We start from the raw sequence: 23,359 nt of genomic DNA on the forward strand, positions 1-23,359 counted from the left end.
TATCATGCTCTCTCACCTGGTGGGCAGTATCACTCGCCATTAGCAGTACACTGTTCACTGTCTGAATTATTACCAACTCGTTTGTCGTTCTTATTTGCCATGAATCTAGCCACGAATGTAGCCCACATTGTCAATTACCCGGCGTTTACCTCTTTCCTCGGAAGGTCGTCGTCGACCAGCAGCAGGAGACAAAAATAGCATCGTGATGATAAGATCACCAGCGTGGCAACGTTGCATCAATGAGAATTAACAAAGAAAAAATGGCGTGGCAGCCACGTTGTTCAGGGCAAGCAAAGAAAGTCACCGACTGCGAATGTTACGAGAATTTAGTATAGCTATCCGGCTATCCGGCCATGCACTGCATGATGATGATATTGCTTTGATACCACCCCTACTGAGTACTGACGGAGACCTGGAAATAATCTAATCTCGAAATAATCACAGTTCTGTTTCCTTTTCTTTTCTGAAAGACAACTGAAAGCCTGGATTAACGAGGTCTCTGAAAGTACACTCGGCAAATTCGGATTCGCTTTGCAATGGCCAATGGTTGCAGCACAGTCTTCGCGAAACAGTCTCCTGACGTGTGGATAACTTCGCATGACACACATGTTCGTGCTAATCTTATCAGAAGCGCTGCTAGAACAAACAAAGCAAATACTCCAGTAATACCTGAGGTAATTAAACATGGCTCTCGTCAGTTAAATAAGATGGCCTGGAGACGACACGCTTTTGTTTTGTTTGAACGTTATTTAACTGCTTAACGTGACGTGGAAGCAATTCTCCTCGTCAGAGTTCCTTGTAACCTTGTATCTACAGCCATCAGCCGGTTGCCTACAAGACGGAGCAGCGATGGCGTCCGCTGCGCCGCGGCTCCGCAAGATTGCTTGTTGATTTGGCTTAATTTAGTTTGCGTACAGCTTTTTTTTCTTGACAGCCGTCAGAAGGGACGTGATCTATACGTGGCTACGTGCGAACCCCATGATACACGGGAACCCTCGTCAAAGCACCGGTGGATCTCATCCTATCCATGTCGTTAGAGTACATTACGCTGCAACTTCCATTACCTTAGATTTGGGTTTGGGGACGTGTTATTATTTTGACAGGATCAAGACTGTTAGCTGGAGGATAATCTCGTTCTTAGCGGGAGGTGTTCGTGGCCAGTTCCTTGTGAGTTTTTTTAGGAAGCCAGTTCCTTGTGGGTTTCCAGTGCTAAAGAATAATTGATCTTCTGCCGTCAAGGCGTCAACGAACTATTTAACCCAGCTTCAGCTTCACACAGCCGGCTAATCAACATCACCAGCACTGCCAGTATGGTTAGATCATAAAAAATGAAGAAAAACTAGTGGCATCTCCCAGTACAAACACTTTCAGTTTTGTACGAGTAGGATATTTTTGGGAAAAGTTCTGAAGGAAACAAGGTACTCCATTTCCCAGTAGCGAAGACACGCACCTTGTTCATTCTTGAAAATGCACTCGCGCACACATATATATACTTTCAAGGTTCTCAGGTAAGAGTATGCTTTGCTTTCCTTCCTTTTCTGAAATCGCCTCCTAGGAATAGGCATCCGGTCACATACTCACATGGCATCTTATTCCTTCCAAACCCAAATCATGGAAACAGTTTGGCCGCCTAATGACAGTCCAGAATTTTCAGACTTTCCTCTCAAAAGAATGATGGTTTCCTTGCCAACTTGCAGAGCTTGGGAAAGGACGGCAGATAGCAATCCACCGGTCTATTTATTGCTTTTTGAGCATGATCCATCCATGTCTTCTTTTAATATGAATTTTCTCCAAAATCAATGGTTGGAATGGCATAGCTATATATCCATACCGCATCAGCAATATTCTGGCAGAAACTTGATGAACACGGGTCCAAGGCCGAACAGTAGTATCCAATAACTTATCATTTCAAGATGGCATGATGAGTTCTCTGCTACTTTCGAGCCATGAAGAATATGTTAGACTGCACATGTCCTTTTCTGACTAGCAGACATCATTTTCGCCTGAAAAGGCAACTTGATAGAGAAAGTAAACAAAAACAGTTGCCCAAGTGGCACCACACAATAGCTTCATTCCGGTGGATCCTGTGAATGCTGAAACGGATTTCTCCTATGAGCCTGGCTGAGAAAACACCTCAATGCAAAGATCGAAGCAGGACTGCTCACTCTCGTTTTGCATCCTGCAGATCAAAATCTTCAACAGCAACACACACACGGTACAAACTAGCAAAGTTGAAGGCCATAGGGAACACGGCTGGAAAAAATGGCCTGAGAAGACGACATTTCATTTACAAAGATAGATACGAAGCCATATATTGGGAACTAGCAATTCCCAAATACACACTGTGATATGCGTGAAAGAACAAAAAAAAGTAAGTGGAAGAAAGGAGATCGAAGGAAAAAAGATAGCACAAAGTGTTGCAATTTCACCGGTTAGAACGACAGAATATTCTTCCTCTGCGCTAGTACCAGCATAGAAGCTTCAGTGGCAAAATCTGGATATATAGGATTTCCCTCGGACTGATTCTTCACTTTGTAAAATGAGGAATGAATTGTCGGGACAAATCCCTGATATGCTCATTCTCCGTCTCAATAAGGCGAACAACCTCTCCCATAGAAGGCCGCTGTTCTGGATTTGTCCTAACACATAGATATGCTGCTCTGGCTAGATGATACAACCCATATGTATCATATGTATCCGCAATACGCTCATCAATTAGGTCGTGCAGTGCAAGATTCTCAACCAAAGGCTCTGCCTGAAAATTTATAGAGTCGTAAGAAAATGAATGGTGCAAGTCTACTGTAACAAGTTGACAAAAGAATAAGAATTCACTGAAGGGAATACCCATTGCAATATATGTGTGCACTGTCCTTCACATTCCTCAAGCACCTTGCGACCAGATATCAGCTGGAAAAGAACAATGCCAAAGGCATACACATCTGTCCTGACAGAAACGATGCCATATTCAGCATACTCAGGTGCCAAGTATCTGAAGGACAGAACAAGAAAATCCTGGCATTGTCAGAAAGGCAGAAGCAAAAGGGTAGCATATAATGAAACAGTCAATGACAGTGCAAGAATTAGAGTTTTTCCCGACCCTGATTGCCCCAAAATCCTTGTATGAATAGAAGCATTGCCAGCCTTCCATTTCGCAAGACCAAAGTCCCCAAGCTGTAGACACAGGGCGTAAGGATCACAACAGAGAAGATAAGGAATGTGCATCTTCAATTGTCTCAGTAAGAAGGTTTAGCATCATCCAGCTTACCATAGGAACAAAGTCATGTGTCAACAGTACATTGCTCGGGCGCAAGTCCCGATGAATTATTGGGCCAGCGCGGCACTCCTCATGCAGAAAGCGCAGTCCTTTTGCTATACCAAGGGCAATAGCATGCCTCTTGTGCCACTCCAGCAAGCCTGCCGACTTGTCTATTTCACCAAGTGGAAAAAACAAAGAGCAAGGTAATAATAAGTTTGTCACCATTTTCATATTGCGGAATATTGTTATGCCCACTATCAAAGCACGTACCAAATAAATGCCACTCAAGAGAATTGTTACATATATACTCATACACCAAGATGTTGTAGCTTTCTTTGCAACAATACCCAAGCAGCATGACGATGTTACGGTGCCGGGCAAAGCTAAGCACTTGCACTTCAGAGAAGAACTCAGTATAGCCCTGTGAGCTAGCTTCTTTATGCAACTTAGCTGCAATTACCTGGCCATCCTTTAGCTGCCCTTTGTACACATGCCCAAATCCACCCTCACCCAATAAATTCTCACTTGAGAAATCAGATGTTGCGGATTGAATTTCTGAAAAGGGGTATTTCATGGATTCCTTGATGTAAAGAACTGATCTTAGCCCGCAACCAGCACATAGAACTGGTCTTTCGGATGTATCATAGTGGCAGATAATGTTATCTTCAGTACACTTTCCTGTAAAGATCACTACTAGGTCAGAAATTATGGGAGGGGGGCGAATGCGGATAAGAACTACATGATTTTATAATTTATGACATCAACCCATCACACCTAAATGTGTTACCGCTATGGAACAACATGGTCTTCCCCAACTAGGGAAGACATAGTGCTCTTATTTTTGTGCAGTGTCCCATCAGCAATGTATATAAGCTAGTTGCATCTTTATGATTTTGCTTTATTGAAGAAACATATCATACCATTGGGCAAGAATTCAGTCTCGTCAATCATCGTGATTGACGTGGTGCTCATTGACGGTGTGAAGTCTTGCATGCTGCTCCCAACCACACTAGGAGTGTATTGGATCTCATGATTGCTTAGAGAGGCAAAGTAACTTACAGGTGATGACTTGATCGACACACGGAACTTGTCAGTATCTACTGACTTGGAACTCAGATCAAGTGAAACTGCCAAGTGTCGCAGGTCCTTCGCTTCTCCCATGCTTCTGCTCAACACTTTCGTTCTAATTGACTTCAAGGTTTGTACTGATAGGTTATCCTGAAATGCTGCAACCTTGCAGGCTATGTGCTTTTGTAAGTGTTTGAAATCTCGTCTGAAGTGCCTATAAATTCATTCATTATAAACCAATACTAGTTTAAGTGCTGGACCAACAAATGCTGCGTTAGGGTTGGTATGCCAGCAGTGATTAAACAAAAAAATGATGACATACCTATCTAGTACAACCCAAGCAGCTTGACTGGAATTGACTTCATGGATAATGACAACCTTCGCTGGTGATCCAGGAGATACTTTGAGGGTCACGCTAATCTGAAATAAAATGAGCATCCGAATGTAAACAAGATTTCAGGAATGTTGCAAATCTAACTGGTAAAGAAGCTACTTATCTTCAAAGAAAAATAGTGCATAGGGATTAGGGTTGAAAACAGAAGAGTGTATTTATGAAACTATAGTATATTTCAGTTTGAAATAGATATAAGGAGTGTTACCCCGACTTTGCGGAGCTCCTCCACATCATGGAGGAGCTTGTCTCTATAGTATTCGGATTTCTTCATAACTTGTTCACCTAGGTACCGCAAGCTCGTCCCGGCAAAAGAATCACTAGATGCTTTGGTTTGGTATCCCACTGATCACACAAAAGAAGTAAAAAAGGTATGAAGTTTCCAATGATGGATAATGTTAATTCAAAGTAGGAGTCATCATCCATGCTATTCAAAACAAACATTAAGCAAATGGACAAAGCATCACATTAATGGAATTTCTCTTGCTAGGATTATAAGCTTGAGACAAGATTGGACAGTTCTATTTGCGCCCACGAAAATCATCTGTTTTACGCAACTTGACTTCAGTAGTTCGTTACACAAAAGATGTCTAATTTAATCTTTCTTTTCTTTTGTTGCTACACCATGCGGTAAGCTCAGCAATATCGTCCTTCTCTAAAATGCAGGATACTCTCAATACCATGATGCTCCGTGCAGGGATACCTATTAAGAACATCAGCCGCTGATGGCCTGATGGGTGAACCAATGACCAATAGAACCAAAGCAGTCGGCGCATATATGAGGCATCTTTCAGACATGCAATCTGACCTAACATCGTCTCTAGGAATACAAAAATCTCTACCTAACCAATGATAATTGAATTAATATGGAATTAACACATCGATGACAGATACGGAGTATTAATTAAGAATCAACTGGCAATGTGGTGTGTCTAATTCTAAGTCAACTTAAAAATTATAAGTCACCCATCCTAAGTGTTGATTTTTTTTATCCAACGGAAATTGAGTACTTGCATAGTATTTTAGAAGTTGTGACCAATTTAATCAACTTAGAAATAAATACACTATAACTGTAGAGATTTTACGGGCGCCGACCCTAACACCCACTCTTGAGGACCTTTGCACACTATACTACTTGAGATATCAAACTTATGGGAACTCAACACTTTATTCACTATTTCAATGTTGGTACAACACTCTCTTTAGTGGCTACCCTACACACAACTCTATCATGATAGCTCACTTCTCTACTTGGTGTGGTGATACACTACTTGTGGTGATTGTGGTACACCTATGAGGTGAGGAGCATCCCTATTTATACTTGTACAAGACCATGTGGTACATCCCACTACAATTCTCTAGAATACTCTACATGTATCCTAGTTCTAGAGAATTCTCATTTATTCATGAAACTTACCCTAACTAGGTCCTGTCATGGTAAATTGCAACACTCTTGAAGTAACCTCTCAAGCCTTTTAAAATATTCATATCCTCTCTCATGACACTAGATGGTTTCTTGTAAATATCTTCTCCTCTAATAATCCAAACTATTCTAAAATCTTCTCAAATATGCATAACCAATTCCCAACACTCTCCAATTATCCAGAGTGGTCCAGAATATTCTCAAGTATGCATTGCTATTTCTCGCAATGAATTTGAAATGATAACCCAAACTACACTTAATTAGGCAAGGCTCGTCTAGAAAGCATTTTGGTAGTAGACAATGGCATGCAACTTAAACAATAGTGGGTTAATTATGTCGAGCATAATGGACGGCAAATAGACCGTAAGTCCTTAACCCGATGAGGAAATAATAACGACCTAAAGGGGGAGCTCGGCCCTCACTCGGATTGGTGACGGCGTGGAGAACGAGGAGCACGAGCAGGGAGCCGCCGCCGCGCAGTATGTCCCCGCGCGCGACGAGCGTCTTGAGCGCCAATCTGACCTCCTCCTCGCGGTGGTCGCGGGTCGCGTCCAGCGCCACCACCACCATCTGCGGCGGCGGCACGACGCCGCCCTGCTGCAGGGCGGCCCCCTCCGCCGCCGCCGCGTCGTCCCCGGGGCCGAGCGCGGAGTACATCGAGATGGGCGTGCTGAGGGGCGTGCTATTGGCGCTGCTCCTCCTGCTCCTGTCGTCCCGGCGACGGCGGCGACCCGTAGTGCCCCCGCTGCCATTGTGGCCGCCAGGGAGCGCGGATATTAGTAGGCTTAGACGGCTGCGCGCCGCGGAGTATATTCGGGAGAATACGGGGAACATTCGGTGGTGCGGCTGGCGCGCGGGGGGGCATCTCGAAGGCGCCCCGGGCGGAATATATGGCGGGCGCCCATTGCCAGTGGTGCAGCCGGAGAGGAGACCGAGGCCCGCCGTGGAAACCCGCAACAGCTTGCACTTGTCGCGTCGCTGGCGGAAGGTTGCGCCGGCGGACTCGACGAGGGAGAAGCGCGAGTGCTTGCTTGTATAACGAACTCGTAATTTAAGTTCCTGGTACCTTTCGCTCGGTAATTTTGGGCCAAGTTCACTAATTCTATGGTTTCCTAGCACCACTCATCAGTCTCGAAGGCTCCGATTACTTATCCATCAGATAGTAGTTAAATTAAGCTTGCTCCCCAGAGAAGGTTAAATTAAGGTTGCAAAGAAGCATCTGTGCACAGGGTTCATAAATCTTAAACCAAAGAAGCTCATTACGACCGTTTGGTGGGGAGGAGGAGAAGCCAATCTAATCACTAGAGTGAGGAAGGACGTGGAAAAAGAAAGTGGAGGAAGGGTCACCGGCAACTGCTGGAAATGCAAATATGCAAACGAAAACAGAATTATGCAGAACAAAAATAGAAACTGAATTAGTTGGTGAAATGGAACGACATTTTTGGTGGAAGCTGAAACATAATTTTTCATTCTGTAATACGGAATTTTCGTTTATCCTAATATATGTAATATAGTCTAGTTGATCCAACCCAAACCCATTGACATTAAGCCCTCGATAAATCTAAATACTTGGGTGTGGTTATATCTCAGTCGTCTAGTTTTTAAGCAAAATACTTAAATCTCATCAGACACACCAAAAATGTTAGGTTTACGATCTGGACGCTAACTCCACTCTCTCCTCTCCCACATGCTGCCGTTGGATTAAGATCTGATGGCAAAGCGTGTCGACTTATCTTTAAACAAAATACTTAAATCTCATCAGACACACCAAAAACGTTAGATTTATGATCTAGGCGCTAGCTCCACTCTCCCCTCTCCCCACATGCTGCCGTTGGATTAAGATCTGATGGCAAAACGTGTCGACTTATCTTTAACTAAAAAACCATCAACTTCTATATCACAGCGCAGTACGTATTATATATACATCGTCAAGCAAGAAGCGAGGTGGCCACTGGGTGGGCGCCGATGGGGTGCTGGAACTGGCCGGCGGCGCGGAACTGGAACTACATCGGCAAAGGAAGATCTACGCGGCGGCAGGTTCGGGGGGTGGAAGTCAGCGAAGCTCACACAGAGAGAGGCAAATAGGGTTTGTTTTTGGGGTTGTGCCGCTGACAGTGCTGGCCGCGAGGTTTTGCGCCCGAACCGGCGCCCCGCCCCCGTGGGTTGGGTTCGGTCTGGGGGCGCCGACTAACTTTCTGAGTCGCGCCGGATGAAAAAACAAATTGGAGAGACCGACTGGATCGGAATTTTTTCGTGCCGGCGTCCCCAAGTCAGGGGGACGGCTGGAGATGCTCTTAGCTCCCGTTTGCAGGGAGCGACGATGCAATAAGCAGGCCAACAGTGTCCCGTTACTCGCTATCTGTCGCTATGCGCTCAGTATAAAAAGGATCCTGGACAGAAGTATATGTACGAACTAAGCCCGATCACGTAAACAAACTAGAGGCGCGGCGCCCGGCGCCGTGCGTCCACCGCGAAAACGAACGAGCCCGATAAATTAAAAGTGCGTGGCTTAGCCTCTGGACAGCCATCAGCCACAGCGCAGTACCAGTACCACCGCTGCGGCAGGAGGAGCTATAGCTAGGCTAGCCCGCGGCTTATGGTTATGGCGAAGCGGCTGAAAGGCGGCAGCGAGGAGTACAACATCGACGAGGCAACGAAGGAGTGGCACGGGCGGGGCGCCGTCGGCACCAGGCTGTACAACGCCTTCGCCGTCGCCGGCCTCCGCGTCGACGCCATCGACCCCGGCCGCGCCCGCTTCTCCTTCACCGTGCCTCCTCGCCTCACGGTATGGACCCCCAGCTGCTACCCAACCCATGACCTTATCAATCAATGCAACATGCATGTTTTACATGTGTAATTAACCTGCGTGGCCGCGTGCGTGCGTGCATGTGAAGAACGGAAGGAAGCACATGCATGGGGGCGCGGTGGCATCCCTGGTGGACCTAGCGGGGTCGGCGGCGTTCTTCGCCGGCGGCTCGCCGGCGACGGGGGTGTCCCTGGACATCACCGTCTCCTTCCTCGGCGCCGCACGCGCGAACGTACGTGCGTGCGTGAGCGCGCGTGCCGTCAGTATATTTGGTCGCATTTTAATCCTGAATATAATAAGTGCGTGCATCGTGCTTGTACAGGAGGAGATCGAGATCGAGGCGAAGGTCCTGGGCATCGGCGAGAGGACAGGGTGCGTGACCGTGGAGGTGAGGAGGAAAAGCACCGGCGAGGTGCTCGCGCACGGCCGGCACACCAAGTATCTCGCCGTCTCGAGTAAACTGTGAGGCTGGCGTACAATGAACCGATGAAACAATGGAAGTGATCGATTGTGTCAACATTCGACAATATTTGGATGCATCGGTATTTCTTTCATGAGTCCTTTCTTATATGTATTTGGTTGCCTCCTGCAGCATCAAATTAATTTTATGTTCGGGAATTGTTGGCATCTCGCAGTACCGACTAGATTAAGCCCCTATTTTTTGACTTCTAGGCTAGCTTAATTAACAGGTCTCAGAAATCATGATGCCAGACAGGTCGGAGTTTTTCAGGAATTTCCATGAAATTCAGCTCAGCCTTTTTTTAGAAGCCACATCTAAATAGGAAATGGCTCCGAACAGGCTGCTCTCTAAACAGGAAATGGCCTTTTTCTTTCATCAGTCATTTCTAAACGGAGTTTTTTTTTCATCCGACTAGAGTTTTTCAGGCATCCTCCTAGTCTCTAAACAGGAAATGGCTCGGAACCCCCTTGTAATTTTTGAGAAACCCGTAGATTATTGAGGATACCTCTTATACACCTCAAGAATCCCAGAACGGGTAAGAATTAAAAAAAATCTTTTTTATGTAAGTAAGGCTGATTGACACAGGCCATGATCTGTGACTGTTGTATTCTTGGACAGAACCTTTAGAAAATACTGAAAGAATTAAGAATCTGAGGAACAGACACTCAAACCATTGCCTCGGTTTCACTTCTTGTTGAATCTGTACATTATTTTTCTGAGGTACATATGTTGCCGCAATGTTCTTTGCTTGTGTGTGATGGCAATATATGCTCGGTTTGCCCCGCTGCGCATGCCGAAAGCAATCCTTTGTTCCATATCCAAAGCCATGCATATGGAAAGGCAGATCCTTTTCAGTTCATGTTCATTCTAGCCTTCTCTTTAATTAGCCTCGTCTCCCGCGTCGGCTCTCATCCCAACCAGGCAACCATCTCGTTCTTGCACACGCACTGTCAATGGCTGACGGAGAAGAATACAAGGTGCTCATCGAGCAAGCCAGCAAAGACGCCGACGGTGACCCACACCAAGAAGACGATGACAGTGATGATGACACTTCGAGCTTCATCTTGCTCGCCAACCTGGTCCTCAGCGGCACGGCCCGGCTCAATGTCCTCCTCCCGACGGCGACCATCCTGACATTCGCCATCTTCGTGCCTCTCGTCACCGACGATGGCAAGTGCACCCGTGTCAACCGCATCCTCACCGCTGCGTTCGTGCTGCTCTGCGCCGCCTCGTGCGTGTTCTTCACGCTCACCGACAGCTTCCGCTCCGCCACGGGCCGCCTCCGCTATGGCATCGCCACTCCGACGGGCATCCGCACATTCTGTGGTGGCCACCGGAGGAAGGCACCGAGGGAGCCAGAGAAGTACAGGCTGCGGTGGTCGGACCTCTTCCACACTGCCCTGTCGCTGGTCGCGTTCGCCACCTTCGCCGCTTCGCACCACGACATGGTCCGGTGCTACTACCCCGGCGTGCCCAGGAAGGTGGTGAACACCGTGCCCCTCGTGGTAGGCTTTGTGGTCAGCCTCCTCTTCGTGATGTTCCCTTCCAGGAGGAGAGGGATCGGCTACCCTTTCCTTCTCAGAACCGACCTCGTGTACCTACGGCGCTGAATTTAACATTTTGGTTGTGGTGGGCAAATGGGCAATGCATGCGATGCATCTGAATCTGAAACCAAGGCATCTCTGTAACGGGATGTATGTAAACCATGAATGATTTATTGGACCTGTATATTTGAAAGGTTCTACTCCGTACATGATTGCCTCGTGGAATTTGAGCCGTAATGTATATGTACAAATTATTTCTTGCCATCCTTGGTAAAAATAAAAGCTGAAAAGAGAATGCACGTAAGGCGAGAGATGAGACGAGGTGTATGTCTTCAGGTTCAGAATAACTGCCGTGTGATGGTTGCTCATTGTTCCGCGTCCGGATCAGGTTCAAGGCCGGATATTTGCTTCAGCGGCTTCCATATAAATTTTCTCCTGCATCGAATAGGCTCAGAAGTTAGTATTCACGAGAGCACACGCGCATCCATTCTATTTTTTACCGGTCCTGGGAATCTGGTGGCCGGGTTTCAGTGAGACTTGAGACGAAAGTTTTCCGTACCAGTTGCCACATTCCGCGATGACCCTGACTTTGGGGCGGAGATCCGGGAGCATTGCGAGGAACTGCAGCTCAGCCTTGGACAGAACCTGAAAATCGGGAACAGACGCAAATGTCACTGACATCGCAAACAAATAGCAGAGCAGAGTATCGTGCCGAGGGTGCAGGTTGGGGACAGAGGAACGGACGAGAGGGAAGGATGACCTTGGCTTCGAGGACCCAGACGACGAGGCCTTTGGCGTCCGGGTGCAGCAAGCTGAGCCTGTAGTCCACCTCGGGGGGGAAGTACCACCTCGCGATCGGCTGCCTCCCGAGGCTAGGCTGCACCCAAATTAACAGCGCAGATCAATTATGAAATACAGCAGGACGAAAGAATTAAGAATGGGCGATGGAGGATGAATTACTACTGACCGGGCAGACGGGGTGGATCTTGGTGAGGGTGGATTCCGGGTCGCCGAGGCCACGGGCGGAGAGGTCGAGGAAGTAGTAGCCCTGGTAGCGGAGGCGGTTGAGGTAGCGGCCCTCGTAGCCGCCCTCGTGCGGCGGGTAGATGGCCAGCGCCTTGTGCTTCTCCACGTCCTCCAGCCACCGCCCCAGGTCCGGCTTCACCAGGTCCCCGCCCACGAAGTCCATCAGCCCGCCGCCGCCGCCGCCCGCGCGCACTACCGACGACAATCCCGGACGGACCGCGCGCCGGGACGAAGAGTGGGACGGCGCCGGGAGCCGCGGGGACGCCGTGCGCGCCGCGGCAGGCGCGGATCCTGACCACATGTTGTTTGTTGCAGCTGCTGCGGATGCCGGCGTTGCCCGTTGGGGGTTGTGTGGGGCGACCGGGCGAGTCGCAGCGGGGCAGAGCCTGTGGCGGGAAGGTAACCGCGAGGAGATAAGTCTCGGCGCCGCTCGTCCGTTGGGCGAGCCGTTGGTGAGGGCATGACGTGGTCGCGGTGTTGGGCTGTTCTTTCTTTTATCTGGGCCGCACGGGCGAAGGAACGAAACTCTGGACGCAGCTTATGTGGGTCCACGGGCTGATCCCTTCGAATTCCACTAAAATGCGCGTCGAACCGCCAAACCACACGGTACATCTCAACTATATGCCCTCCTTCGACAGTCACACACATGTATCCTTTTTCATATTTTTTTAATTATGATTTGCCTAATTAATTAAGAGAGAGAAGGAGAAGACCAAACATCCAAATACTTGGGGTGGCTGCGTCACGTCGAGCCGGGCTTATGTGATGGCGACGGCAGACTTCGTTCCAGTAGTACCGCGAAGCCAGCACAAAACCCACCCAAGAGTGTCGACGAGGCTTGGCAACCGGCAGTGCCAGAAGATTCGATCGATCCCACCGAAAAAGAGAAGACCACACATCGCGGAAAGCGCCGCCGGGATCTTTGAACGTTACGGGATCACGAAGCCTCCGAGATTCGTCTCGTGGGATCTCCCGGTCATTCTTTTTCTTTCTCTTCGGACCAATCTCGGTCATTCTTTTATAAGAGATGCAGATTCTTTGATCAAACCAACGTTAGTGCCAATTAATGCTGGCTGATGTCGGGTGTGATTTCAGCATGACTCAAACTAAGCTCACAGTGACAACAAGGAGGCACTTGTATTCCCTTTAAAAAATCTTGTAAGGAGTAGCATATATATATATATATATATATCTATTTTTTTTCTGCGATTAAAAAATCTTGAACTCTCTATCCAACAAAAAATGTCTCAATTTTGTTCAAATTTGAATGCATCTATATACTAAGTCATGTCTAGATACATTCAAATTTTGATAAATTTGAGACATTTTTTGTTAGACGGAGGGAGTAGTAATAACTTCCCTTCTGGACATCACAAGAACAACGCTGATACACTGACAGTTCCGTAGCTTGTCACTGTCCATTTCCTTAACCTATTTTGTTTGGTTTTCAGTCTGAAGAAGAAGAAGGAAACTTGACTGACCGCCATCATATATATGCTATCTTTTCCCTGGGGTGCGCATGCATGTATGATCGTTGATGATCATGACTTGAACGGGTGGTACACCTTGAGGTCGGACTTGATGCCGGCGATGGATCCGGCGGCGGCGGCCAGGGAGATGACGAGGCATCCGCCGCTGAGCATCTGCAGGCACACCCACCTTGTGCTCCACCTGGGCACTTTCCTCTGCACGATATACATCTCCACGGGGAAGTAGACGGTGAGCGGCCAGAACCCGAGCGCGCCCAGGAACCCCACCACGTCGTTGAAGAATGGCAGCATCATGGACACCACGGTGGTCGCCACCACGAACGCCGTCCTCCACGTGAGCCGGAACATGTTCACCCTGAACCCACCAACGGAGAGCTCGATCTCCCTGGTGACGTACCGCGACTCGGGCCACCGCTGCCCCGCGTACTTCTCGACGAAGGCGAAGAGGGGCTGGCAGTAGACCTGGTAGGCCCCGACGAGGTGGACGACGATGGCGGCGTTGGCCACGTCCAGGAGCCAGAAGGGCTCGTAGAAGCCGAACCCGGTGAGGAGGTTCCCGGGCGCCCGGTCGCCGAAGGCCGCGTACCCCATGCAGCCGCAGAGCATGTAGAAGACGGTTGTCACGGCCACGCTGACGAGCGTGGCACGCTTCATGACCTTGGACTCCGTCGACTTGGGCGGCGCCCGGATCGTGTCCTGGATCTCGATGAGGATGAGGGAGTAGGAGTATGCGAAGGCGATGTCCCCGAACGCCTGCGTGCTCCGCCACACCTTCTGCATCGGCGTCACCCCCGCCCCGATGCTGATCCCCGTCATGCTTCCCTGCACGCCTCCGTTCGCTGCACGCACACACATAAATTAATTCTTCGTTAGTTAGTTAGTGTCACATATAATACGGTCATCATTCATGCATGATGGAAATTAAGCATTCAAGGACGTACCGATGACTTGGGCGACGCCGAGGCCGAGGCCGATGGAGGAGTAGGTGAAGGACATGGCGGCGGCGAGCATGGAGAGCCAGGAGATCTGATCAAAGTCGGGGATCTGGGAGAAGAAGACCTGGGCGACGCCGAAGACGAGCATGTAAGGCACGCTGGAGATCTTGCACGGGTCGGCGTGGCCCTTGCGGTGGAAGCAGTTGGCCCTGCTGATGGCCAGCATGCTGATGGAGGCGGCGATGGTGTACCCGATGGCCACGCCCACGATGTTGGCGTACTGCAGCAGGCCACAGACCTTCACCTTGAAGCCGCTCAGGTTGGCGTTCACGGCGTCCATGTAGGTGTAGTTGCGCTTGCCCGTGCTCTGGTCGCCCGAGCGGTAGCAGTCGGCGAGCAGGGACGAGGTGAAGTAGGTGACGAGGGAGAAGAGCAGCATCACCGCCGGGCCGGCCACCCAGCCCAGCTGCGCGATGGCCCAGCCCAGCGACAGCACCCCGGACCCGATCACCGCCGTGATGATGTGCGAGCTCGCCGTCCACATCGTGCCTGCACATTGTATCAGTTATTAGTGCTCCATTGAACTGCATGCCTGTACGGCGCCGTACGCGGTAACACTTTAATTCATTACCGGTGCGGCTGGGGCGATCGTCGTCGTCGCAGCCACCCTTGGAGCCGGGCTGTTTGCTCTGGCCGAGCTCGGCGGCGGACACCTCCATTGCCGCCGACGGGTAGTAGTACGTGGCCACGACGCTCTCCCCCATCTCAGTTTCTTCGATCAACCTCTTAGCTGCCTTGATTCCTGCCAATGGAACAGAGAGTACGTGTTGCGGGTCAGAAACTAATTAAAAGGGGCGATGCACGGTTCACATGGCATATGAGAGTACGTACTTACGGTACGTATAGTGCGTGTGACTACAGATGCATGTGGCGTGCAGAGATGGATGGATCGATGGAGTGGAAAATATCTGCAAGAGCGTGAGGTGGTGGTGAGGACTGAGGAGGTACGGGCGGCAATTTATAGGCGCCGGAGCTGTCGGCATTCAGGAGCCGCGCGCTGCTTCCTGCCTGGTAGCTTGCCCGAGCTAGCTAGTGCGGTGGGCTGTGGCTGCTAAGGCTGGAAATTCAGAGAGAAACCACAGCCGATCGATGCAACTGCGCATGTGTTTTTTGCTGATCAAATTTGACTTTTGTTTCGGATGACTGGCTTCTGAGAGAGGGAGTAAAAGTAGCTACTAGTATAACCTTTTCCCCTGCCTTTTGAGTGGCACAGGCTTAAGTGGAGGAGCTCTCGTACGTGGTCAATGTGCAACAGAGATACCTACCTGATTTGTGATATGCACAGTGCTCCGTCCATCTCGATCGTGAACGTGAACACAGGAGTGCCAGCCAGATATGATACACCAACTGTACGATAAGATCGCAGCAGTACCCTACTACACGCACTACCGCCACTGTGCTCGCTGACTCTTCCATGGGTACGTAACTAGTAGCAAATTAAGCTTAGCTCATGGCGAAATAGGGGGTGCAGTTTCAGCCTTAATTACCTTTCCGCGGAACAGTCGCCCGGCCGATCGGTGGATGAAGAAGGTTGGAGAATGGCGATGTCTCAGTACTTGACAATGGGGTTAGTACTGTAACATTAACCTCACTTGGTGTGGTGTTTCATCTGCTGCTTCGGCTGGGTTTATATAGGTGATTCAGTGAAGGCTCCAGCCTCCAGGCACGAGTTGGTAGTGCTCGATATGATGGAACAGGACCCCACGGCAATGGCTGTCCGAGTTTTCGTCCATTCTTTTTTCTGATTCCATCGATCGAATAGGTTCGGTATCTCCTATGTCTGGGTTTGTAGCATGGCAGTAGTACGTGCACACTATGCTGGCATGAGATGAGATGGCTGCGTTACAAGAAACTTCCGGTAATTGGGGCTTGTGGAATCAAGAATCAATTAGTGGTGATCACTTCTGGTACACTTATCATATTCCGTTTGACTGGTCCGGTGGTCCTAGACCTTATTAGAAGAAAAAAAGGCAGAAAAACATGGGGGGAAATAAAAGCAGCGGCGAAGAGCAGACCAACGTGCCTCGGCGATGGAGGGCCGTTCTTTTCCAGGAGTAGCCGCCGGATTTGCAAAAGATTTCGTCTTTTATTTAGCAACCAATGAACGTGCGAATTGCCATGCGAGCATCAGGACATTTGGTGCTGACATGTAGACTAGAACTATTTAACATAAGCAAATGCATGATCTAGCTAAGAAGGAATCATATGATCAACCTAGCAAGTAACAATGGATTAAGGCTTTTGGAACAGGGGAAGAAAAGCGAACGTGTGGCTGCAACGGTCCCTTCCATTCCTCTTTTTGTCCCGGCCAGCATTTGTGCTCAACGGCTGTACGTACTCAAGTGTTCGGTTCGTGGACTGGTTAAACTACTCAAGCGCCTTGCTAGCTTGGCATCTCAAGTGGAGTAGTATCCATCAAGGCCAGGCCTGGTTATCATCAGATGTTCGGTTAGCATATAACAGCAGTGTCTTATCGCTAGCTTATGTTCTCCACCATGCAATTTCTTATCTTCTGAGAATCTCTGGGACATGCAAACGTGCGACCACGTTACTTTGCCGGGCTTCCACTTTTTCACTTCTGGGCTTCAACTAATTAGTTACAATGAGCTGTATTAGACCATGGTTCACTGTCCATTGGGTATTGGATATGCGGCCTGCATGGGCCAACAAAAGTGGCTTTATCTGGTTAGTCCACACAAAGGGCCTGGAGGCGCTTGTACGCGTTCGAATCATCGTTGGCACTGGACACGGCCCACGTTTGGTAATCTGCTATGGCCCAGAACTACGATTTACACGCGGCAAATGCTGAGAGCCTGAGACGTACTAAAGCCCATGGGCAGCGCAATGTCTATATAAAAGAAGGGGTGTGTTTGAAGTCGTATAGCTTCTCAAAGATACATCGATCCAACTTCCCATCCTGACTCCAGCGTCTGAAGCGGAGCTAAAAACGTTCGGTGCCGCTTCTTGTTTCCTGCTGGGCCGGAAGCCCGTTACTCCAAGTTGGCCCAGCCAGTCCTGCAAGACCCGTTCGCTGGAAGCAGACGCGAGAGATTGCGATGGCGGAGCTTGTACGAAGCACAACATGCAGAAGAGGGATGCAGACGGGATATGCCGTGCGGCAGAGGCGGCCGGACGGAGTCGAGGAAGGGGACTGAGATCTCGTTGGAGCCGCTGCCTGCGCCGGAGAACAGGGGAGGAGGCGGCTGCCGGAGAACGAGGGAGGAGGTGGAGGAGTCCGCCGGAGAGCCGGCTCACGCTTCGATCTGGACCGGACAGGGTCGAAGCAGGGGTGGAGTTTCCGCCTGCACCAAAACTGAGGAGAGGAAGCTGCCGGGGAACTGGGGAGGAGGAGGAGGAGAAGAACACCGGCGGGTCACAGTGCCGGACCTAGCCAAGAAATCCAAGGCGGTCCAACAGTAATGCTCCTTCCGTCCCATATTAAATGATTCAAATTTGACGAAATATGAACGTATGTATGTCTAAAAAGCGTCTAGATACATGTAATAGAAATGTACGGAACGGAGGAGGAAGTATTAATCATCAAAATTATTATTTTTCTATTTTGTGAGTGCTATTCGAAGGCGTCCAAAATCACAGGGTGGTCCATGGCCACCCCTTAGATCCGCCACTGGCGGGTCAGCTCGGAGGTGGGTGGGGTGCAGATGGGGATCGGGAGGAAGAGGCCGGGACAGAAGGGATCGGGAAGACGAAAAGTTTTTTTCACACGGCGGTGGCAAGACGGCCGTAATTTTGTGGTGTTCCGCATTTTGTCACTCCGCGAATCTTCAGAAGAGGTATTCTGTGTTTTGTATAACAAATTGGACTACCTTCTGAGATCTGACTTTCTGAAGTTTGTGTGTTTGGCAGTGCTCCGTTATGAATTTTAGGGAACCTGGAAGCCGGCGGACTTCCGAAAACACCCTTAGTTACTTTTTTTTTTGAGTTTGAGGTACCAGTGCTCCGTGACCGTGAGCTCACCAGTAACGCCAACACTTGAAAAATCTATTAAACTAGGAGTACATAACTAGTAAAGCTGGAATACTATACAAGAGCTGGTCTTAAAAGTTGAACTTATGTGTCATCTTCAGAAATATTAGACAAGTTTCTTAAATGACTTTTTCCAAGAACCAGCAGAAGCAGTTCACAACCGAACTTTTAAAAGGACAGTGTAATCCAGAAAGCACGTCTTTAGTTCATCTTAAACCAAAAGACAACACTCAGTGCCAAGATGCCTTTTGTTGGTGTCTAGCTTAGAAACAGGAAATAGCTATGCTACTTAGATTTACCACTTGGCGAAATTAACATTAAAAGATCTGCCGCTGGCATAACATGCATCCAATCACAAAGCTTAGGTTCCTCTTGGTCTCTAGCTTACAAACAGGAAATAGGATAGCTACTCAGGTCTAACAAATGGGTAAATTAACATTAAAAGGTCCGCGGGCAAAATATACATCCAGTCACAAAGCAGAGATTGCAAGGAGCGGCAGTGCTCCACTCTGGCGACCTCCTTATATTTAGACTCCAAAGTCCTCATGTAGACTTCACTTAGGCGTGGCATACCAAGGGACGACAAAAGGTCGCCGTTCCTCGTCCTAAAATACACAGCGTTAAAATCAATCAACAAATCATGTTATTGTAATAGAAATGGTAACAAGATATGTGGTTACCTCATAACTACGTCTTATCCAACGCTCATTAGCGTCCTCCTGTAAAAGGGGGAGAAAGACATGTAATTAACTAAGGGAACACACACAAAACAAACATGTTAAATGCACAAGAGGAAACAAATCAACATACATCTTCATCGGAATCGCTCCACATTGCCGGAAGTCCACCTAGCACGTCTGGGGGCACATGACCACCAGTGTATGCATCAGCTTTGTTGGGGTGCTTCACGTCTTCCAGACAAGCATAGCATGGACCTTAAAAAAAAGGGATGGCGTTTAACTATCATTTAACTGCCACGTAACCAACCACACATAAAAATAGCTGAAAGAGTGAAGGCAGAATTTACGTTCGTGTGCTGTCATTACACATGGATAAAAGATAATGGATGAGGGAAGAAAGAGAACATGACATAAAGGTCAAACAAAAATGTAAATTTGTAAATATACGCAGAAAACAGATCACATGTTCCAGGTTACTCCCTCCTTTTCACAAAAGTTGGCGTATTTGGTTCCGTTAAGACAAGCCTTTGACCAAGCATTACTCTATTAATATGTAACTTATATGAAATGAAATCACAATTATTAGCAAGAAGTTTTAAAGACAAATCTATTGATATAAATTTCATGTATGAAAAATTACATATTAATAGAGTTATCATTGGCCAAACCATTGTCTCAACGAAACCAAATACGCCAAACTTTGTGAAAAGGAGGGGGTATATCTTTGAGCTAAGACAAGAGTATGTTCAAGTTGTGTCAACATAGTAAATATACGGAGAAATAGATATGTACCAGGTTATCTTTGAGCTAAGACACGGTTATGTTCATTTTATATAACAAAGCAAACATCTACAAAAAAAATATATCATGTTCAAAGTTATATCTTTGAGCTAAGACAAGGGTATGTGAGAGTTATGTCTAGTCTACACAGTAAATATATTGAGAAAAGGATATGTTCCAAGTTTTATCTTTGAGCTAATACAAGAGTATGTTAAAGGTATGTTAACAACTCAAAATAGTAAAGATATGCAGATTAAGATACGTCTAAGTTATATCTTCAAGGTAAGACAAGAATATGTTCAAGTTGTGTCAACATAGTAAACATATGCACAAGCATGATTTTTAGTAATAATAGAGCTAAAACAGATTAGCAGAAAACTGGAGCCAGCCACACATCTTAAGTTTTATCTAACAGATATGCTCAAGTGACAGCAACTCACAAACTATACTTAACAAAATATTAAATTTAAGACAAGAGTATAGAATACCATTATCTAGTCGTCCAAGCATGCAGAAACAACGGACTATCCACTCCCATTTATTCCTTCTTGTTTGGTTTGCCTGAGTTCAACAATGAATATTTTGTCGATCCAGCAATCCAAATCATAATCGTCATCGAAGTCATCATCACCATCAAGAGCAACAACAGCAGCAACAACAGCAACAGGATCAACAACATAATCATCTTGACCACCATCATCATCATAATCTACTTTAGTCTTTGCAATGAAATTCAGATGACGGTACCCCATATTGTTCTCACGGAAGTGTTCGTGCTGCATAATATCTTTGAGTTCATATGTATAATCCTGAAATAAAAGGCATGTCAGGAACAGTTATATGAATCAATAAGACAATAAGAAGCGCCCCCTAGTAGGGTAACAAGGAAAGATGAAAATAAGAGAGCAAACCCCCGTAAGATTGTGATCCTTATTATACTGGTCAACGACAGCGTGGACTAATTCGCGCATTTGATCACGGACTTTCTGAAGCACATATGATTTTGTACGCCTCTTCCACGTGCCATCGGGCCAGAAAACACATTGTCTTATAACCATCTCATCTTCGGAAACACCAGCTGTCTCCTCGCACCTAGTTTGTCATAGCATTCCATATGGTTAATGGATTGTTCTTCAAAAAAAATAAAAAAACAAAGTGACACTACCTACTCTGTGAAATAAACTACCAAGACTGAACGGTTCACATGCCTACAGGTTCTGGATGCAAGAAAAGTAGAATGCACCCATCTCTTTAATTTCAGATCATGGACTTAATTGTGCTTTTAATGCACTGCATTCGCAAGTTAATGTAACCAAGTGTTCTGCTGAAACACCATTGTGCACGAGGGAACAGAGCAGCATGGGTGTGCCTGTTTAATTACTGACTAATTGTACAACTTATAATTTAGATAACAAAATATGACAACATAAGAAGTGGAAGGATAGCATCTAAATGTAGTTTTCAGCTATCATTGTGATTTTCGCACAATTTCAGTAACTCCCAAAAACAGTCACGAAAAATGTTTCATCAACTATCAGTGGCCCTGAACAGCAGGAATATAAAAAGTAGTGTACGCAGGTTATCAACTTGTTCGCTTCTATATAATCTAAGTTGGGGGCTTTTTTCTTTTTCTTTTTCCTTTCTTGATCCATTCCGTATACACTGATTATCTTTTGTTGCCTACATCATACTCATCTGTTACATATCATAAGACCGAACAGAGGGAGTAGAAGTTCGAATACACAAAACAGAGTTATGAAGCGCTGAAAATCTGGAAAGAAGTCAAGAAACTTTACATTGAGGGATCCCGACGGCCATGAAGGTAGCGATCAATAGCATTCTCAGCTTGTTCAGTGCTCTGAAATGGGCCACCCACATCAGGATATGTGTGGAATAAGCCCTCCCGATCAACCCTGATGTAGAACTCCGTACCCCAATCACTTCGTAGCTTGGCAAAAATGGATGATGACCCAGGACTTAATGTCGGTGCCTGCGGACAGGTTGGGGAAGTGACCTTGCATGACGGAGTTTTTAGCAAGCCCTTCGAGGACGAGCCACCATCTGGTTTCATCCAATCACTTCCTGGCTGTTGAGCTGGTGGTTGAAGCTCAGCAGCGATATGCTCGCCTCCCTCATCCTCATCCTCAGACCTGAGTACATGAAATAATTTAGCTTATAAGAATAAACACTACTTATAAGAATTGTTGTTACGGCCAACTTGGCAGGGGAAAAAGTTTTTTTTCTGTAAGAAAGATTTAGTAAATATAAGCTAGGAATCCGACTGAAAGACATAGAGAGTCCCCCGCAGGGTGTAATCCAAGCTTACAGAGCGAAGTGGGGGCAGGGGCGTCGCAAGGCAGCACAGGTTGCGGCGATGAGACGGCTGGAGGCCGTGAAGTTCCCGGCGGGAACAGGGTAGTCTCCTGTGAAAAACTCATCGGTTTTATCGACGAAGATCAGCGGCCCTGAGCCGACGGGGGTAGTGGCCATCAATCTTCCGCCGTGGATTACCGGTATGGGAGGAGTATGGATCTGCGTGCGGTTCCCATCGCCATCGACGGAGATTAGGAGCGCTCCTCTCACGGGGTCGATGGGAACAGTAAAGTGCAACGGCATGCGCTCCGGGATCGGATGGGAGTCCGACGACCAGGAGCCAGCGCCGGCTAAGTGCAGACTGAAGGAGTCCTCGGCCATGGCCACGGGCGGAGCTCCCGGTTGGGCGCGCCCTAGCTTGATTCGGCGGAAAAAGTTCAGGCTTAGGTTTATGGCTGTTTGAGTGATTTGAGGGAAGAAAAAACGAAAACTTAACGTGATTTGGGGCTCGTTGGGCTGTCTCTCCCTGGTTTGCGTTTTAGGCCTGGGAATCGCTAAGTGGGCCTGGAGTATAGAACAGGGGACTCGAACTTGGGCACGTATCGTATACAACTCTCATCTGATTCTAACTAAACTTACTCAAAAATAAATAAATCTTATTCTAACTAAACTTTTCTACCCGATCCGATCTCTACTCTGATCAAGTTCTCATCAGCCTAAACAATTGCCCTACATCGCATCAACTCCGAATTGGCATAAGCAAATTGCAGCCTGTTGTTGTGCGCCAAATCATTATCCGGTACATGCGGATAATTGTTATCACAGCACTTCGGAAAGATGGTTAGCGGCCCTGCTGCAGAGTTATGGTCGACTAAAATCACCTCAACGAAAGAACACAGAATTGCAGACATCCGCATGAAGCCGCGGCAGTTTCGGAACTGATGCTGCCGATGCGGACGTTAGGACACCACTCGTAGATGAAGTCTCGGCAAATTCCTCGAACTTTATGAACTGGCACATATGCGGCTGCGACGTATACAGCATAACAGATAGGTGCCACAGGAGAAGAAAAAGAGCATCGATCAAACATTATGATGTTTCTGAATACAAGAGTAAATGACACAGCATCAACTAATCAAC

At 47.6% G+C, this 23,359-nt stretch overlaps 6 protein-coding genes across 11 annotated transcripts; 2 read left to right on the top strand and 4 right to left on the bottom strand.

Annotated features, from left to right (window-relative positions):
* Window positions 1-2,254: 2,254 nt before the first annotated feature.
* On the bottom strand, window positions 2,255-7,153 carry LOC100822325 (inactive protein kinase SELMODRAFT_444075). 2 transcript variants are annotated; one of them, XM_003567285.4, is made up of 9 exons: window positions 6,561-7,153; window positions 4,924-5,060; window positions 4,647-4,744; window positions 4,177-4,538; window positions 3,527-3,934; window positions 3,266-3,426; window positions 3,098-3,171; window positions 2,845-2,989; window positions 2,255-2,755 (listed from the first exon to the last, which is right to left on the bottom strand). In XM_003567285.4, exons 1-9 carry the CDS (start codon window positions 6,970-6,972, stop codon window positions 2,528-2,530), a joined length of 2,025 nt encoding a protein of 674 aa, XP_003567333.1. In that variant the 5' UTR covers window positions 6,973-7,153; the 3' UTR covers window positions 2,255-2,527. The 2 variants fall into 2 exon arrangements, with proteins under 2 accessions (XP_003567333.1, XP_014754267.1); XM_014898781.2 differs by having other exon boundaries at window positions 6,537-7,153.
* A 1,421-nt stretch (window positions 7,154-8,574) lies between these two features.
* On the top strand, window positions 8,575-11,311 carry LOC100822936 (protein DMP7). Of its 2 annotated transcripts, XM_024460243.1 has the most exons (3): window positions 8,575-8,923; window positions 9,033-9,176; window positions 9,267-11,311. In XM_024460243.1, exon 3 carries the CDS (start codon window positions 10,358-10,360, stop codon window positions 11,012-11,014), a length of 657 nt encoding a protein of 218 aa, XP_024316011.1. In that variant the 5' UTR covers window positions 8,575-8,923; window positions 9,033-9,176; window positions 9,267-10,357; the 3' UTR covers window positions 11,015-11,311. The 2 variants fall into 2 exon arrangements, with proteins under 2 accessions (XP_024316011.1, XP_024316012.1); XM_024460244.1 differs by lacking the exon at window positions 9,033-9,176.
* LOC100822622 (acyl-coenzyme A thioesterase 13) lies at window positions 8,741-9,410 on the top strand. The gene is made up of 3 exons (XM_003564730.4): window positions 8,741-8,923; window positions 9,033-9,176; window positions 9,267-9,410. Exons 1-3 carry the CDS (start codon window positions 8,741-8,743, stop codon window positions 9,408-9,410), a joined length of 471 nt encoding a protein of 156 aa, XP_003564778.4.
* Window positions 11,100-12,437, bottom strand: LOC100823243 (NAD(P)H-quinone oxidoreductase subunit N, chloroplastic). The gene is made up of 4 exons (XM_003564732.4): window positions 11,916-12,437; window positions 11,709-11,825; window positions 11,508-11,593; window positions 11,100-11,383 (listed from the first exon to the last, which is right to left on the bottom strand). Exons 1-4 carry the CDS (start codon window positions 12,273-12,275, stop codon window positions 11,314-11,316), a joined length of 633 nt encoding a protein of 210 aa, XP_003564780.1. The 5' UTR covers window positions 12,276-12,437; the 3' UTR covers window positions 11,100-11,313.
* A 655-nt stretch (window positions 12,438-13,092) lies between these two features.
* LOC100822950 (amino acid permease 3) lies at window positions 13,093-16,061 on the bottom strand. Of its 3 annotated transcripts, none has more exons than XM_010234348.3 (4): window positions 15,947-16,061; window positions 15,031-15,201; window positions 14,406-14,948; window positions 13,093-14,303 (listed from the first exon to the last, which is right to left on the bottom strand). In XM_010234348.3, exons 2-4 carry the CDS (start codon window positions 15,161-15,163, stop codon window positions 13,516-13,518), a joined length of 1,464 nt encoding a protein of 487 aa, XP_010232650.1. In that variant the 5' UTR covers window positions 15,164-15,201; window positions 15,947-16,061; the 3' UTR covers window positions 13,093-13,515. The 3 variants fall into 3 exon arrangements, with proteins under 3 accessions (XP_010232650.1, XP_010232651.2, XP_014753696.1); XM_010234349.3 differs by lacking the exon at window positions 15,947-16,061 and adding an exon at window positions 15,295-15,584; XM_014898210.2 differs by lacking the exon at window positions 15,947-16,061 and adding an exon at window positions 15,291-15,409.
* Window positions 16,062-18,628: 2,567 nt separating this feature from the next.
* On the bottom strand, window positions 18,629-22,907 carry LOC104582914. Of its 2 annotated transcripts, XM_024458433.1 has the most exons (8): window positions 22,233-22,907; window positions 21,703-22,056; window positions 20,818-20,998; window positions 20,654-20,715; window positions 20,395-20,467; window positions 19,257-19,381; window positions 19,127-19,165; window positions 18,629-19,051 (listed from the first exon to the last, which is right to left on the bottom strand). In XM_024458433.1, the coding sequence occupies exons 1-5, from the start codon at window positions 22,598-22,600 to the stop codon at window positions 20,431-20,433; spliced, it is 1,002 nt and encodes a 333-aa protein (XP_024314201.1). In that variant the 5' UTR covers window positions 22,601-22,907; the 3' UTR covers window positions 18,629-19,051; window positions 19,127-19,165; window positions 19,257-19,381; window positions 20,395-20,430. The 2 variants fall into 2 exon arrangements, with proteins under 2 accessions (XP_024314201.1, XP_014754379.1); XM_014898893.2 differs by having other exon boundaries at window positions 20,395-20,715; window positions 22,233-22,903.
* Window positions 22,908-23,359: the final 452 nt, after the last annotated feature.

Source organism: Brachypodium distachyon, chromosome 2 (genome assembly GCF_000005505.3).
Source record: "Brachypodium distachyon strain Bd21 chromosome 2, Brachypodium_distachyon_v3.0, whole genome shotgun sequence".
NCBI lineage: Eukaryota > Viridiplantae > Streptophyta > Magnoliopsida > Poales > Poaceae > Brachypodium > Brachypodium distachyon.

Excerpts from the sequence above, each read along its gene's own strand:
- LOC100822325 (XM_014898781.2), bottom strand. The coding sequence starts at position 6,972 with ATGTTCCCCGTATTCTCCCGAATATACTCCGCGGCGCGCAGCCGTCTA. Across the intron at positions 4,745-4,923 it reads AGGAGCTCCGCAAAGTCGGG|ATTAGCGTGACCCTCAAAGT; the intron begins GTAACACTCCTT and ends ATTTTATTTCAG. Across the intron at positions 3,427-3,526 it reads TCTTGAGTGGCATTTATTTG|ACAAGTCGGCAGGCTTGCTG; the intron begins GTACGTGCTTTG and ends TTGGTGAAATAG.
- LOC100822622 (XM_003564730.4), top strand. The coding sequence starts at position 8,741 with ATGGCGAAGCGGCTGAAAGGCGGCAGCGAGGAGTACAACATCGACGAG. Across the intron at positions 8,924-9,032 it reads CCGTGCCTCCTCGCCTCACG|AACGGAAGGAAGCACATGCA; the intron begins GTATGGACCCCC and ends GTGCATGTGAAG. Across the intron at positions 9,177-9,266 it reads TCGGCGCCGCACGCGCGAAC|GAGGAGATCGAGATCGAGGC; the intron begins GTACGTGCGTGC and ends GTGCTTGTACAG.
- LOC100822936 (XM_024460243.1), top strand. The coding sequence starts at position 10,358 with ATGGCTGACGGAGAAGAATACAAGGTGCTCATCGAGCAAGCCAGCAAA.
- LOC100823243 (XM_003564732.4), bottom strand. The coding sequence starts at position 12,275 with ATGTGGTCAGGATCCGCGCCTGCCGCGGCGCGCACGGCGTCCCCGCGG. Across the intron at positions 11,826-11,915 it reads AGATCCACCCCGTCTGCCCG|CCTAGCCTCGGGAGGCAGCC; the intron begins GTCAGTAGTAAT and ends ATTTGGGTGCAG. Across the intron at positions 11,594-11,708 it reads TCTGGGTCCTCGAAGCCAAG|GTTCTGTCCAAGGCTGAGCT; the intron begins GTCATCCTTCCC and ends CCCGATTTTCAG.
- LOC100822950 (XM_010234349.3), bottom strand. The coding sequence starts at position 15,442 with ATGCCGACAGCTCCGGCGCCTATAAATTGCCGCCCGTACCTCCTCAGT. Across the intron at positions 15,202-15,294 it reads TCACACGCACTATACGTACC|GAATCAAGGCAGCTAAGAGG; the intron begins GTAAGTACGTAC and ends TTCCATTGGCAG. Across the intron at positions 14,304-14,405 it reads CGGCGTCGCCCAAGTCATCG|CGAACGGAGGCGTGCAGGGA; the intron begins GTACGTCCTTGA and ends GTGTGCGTGCAG.
- LOC104582914 (XM_014898893.2), bottom strand. The coding sequence starts at position 22,600 with ATGGCCGAGGACTCCTTCAGTCTGCACTTAGCCGGCGCTGGCTCCTGG. Across the intron at positions 20,999-21,702 it reads GGCCGTCGGGATCCCTCAAT|GTGCGAGGAGACAGCTGGTG; the intron begins GTAAAGTTTCTT and ends ATGACAAACTAG. Across the intron at positions 20,716-20,817 it reads AGGATCACAATCTTACGGGG|GATTATACATATGAACTCAA; the intron begins GTTTGCTCTCTT and ends CTTTTATTTCAG.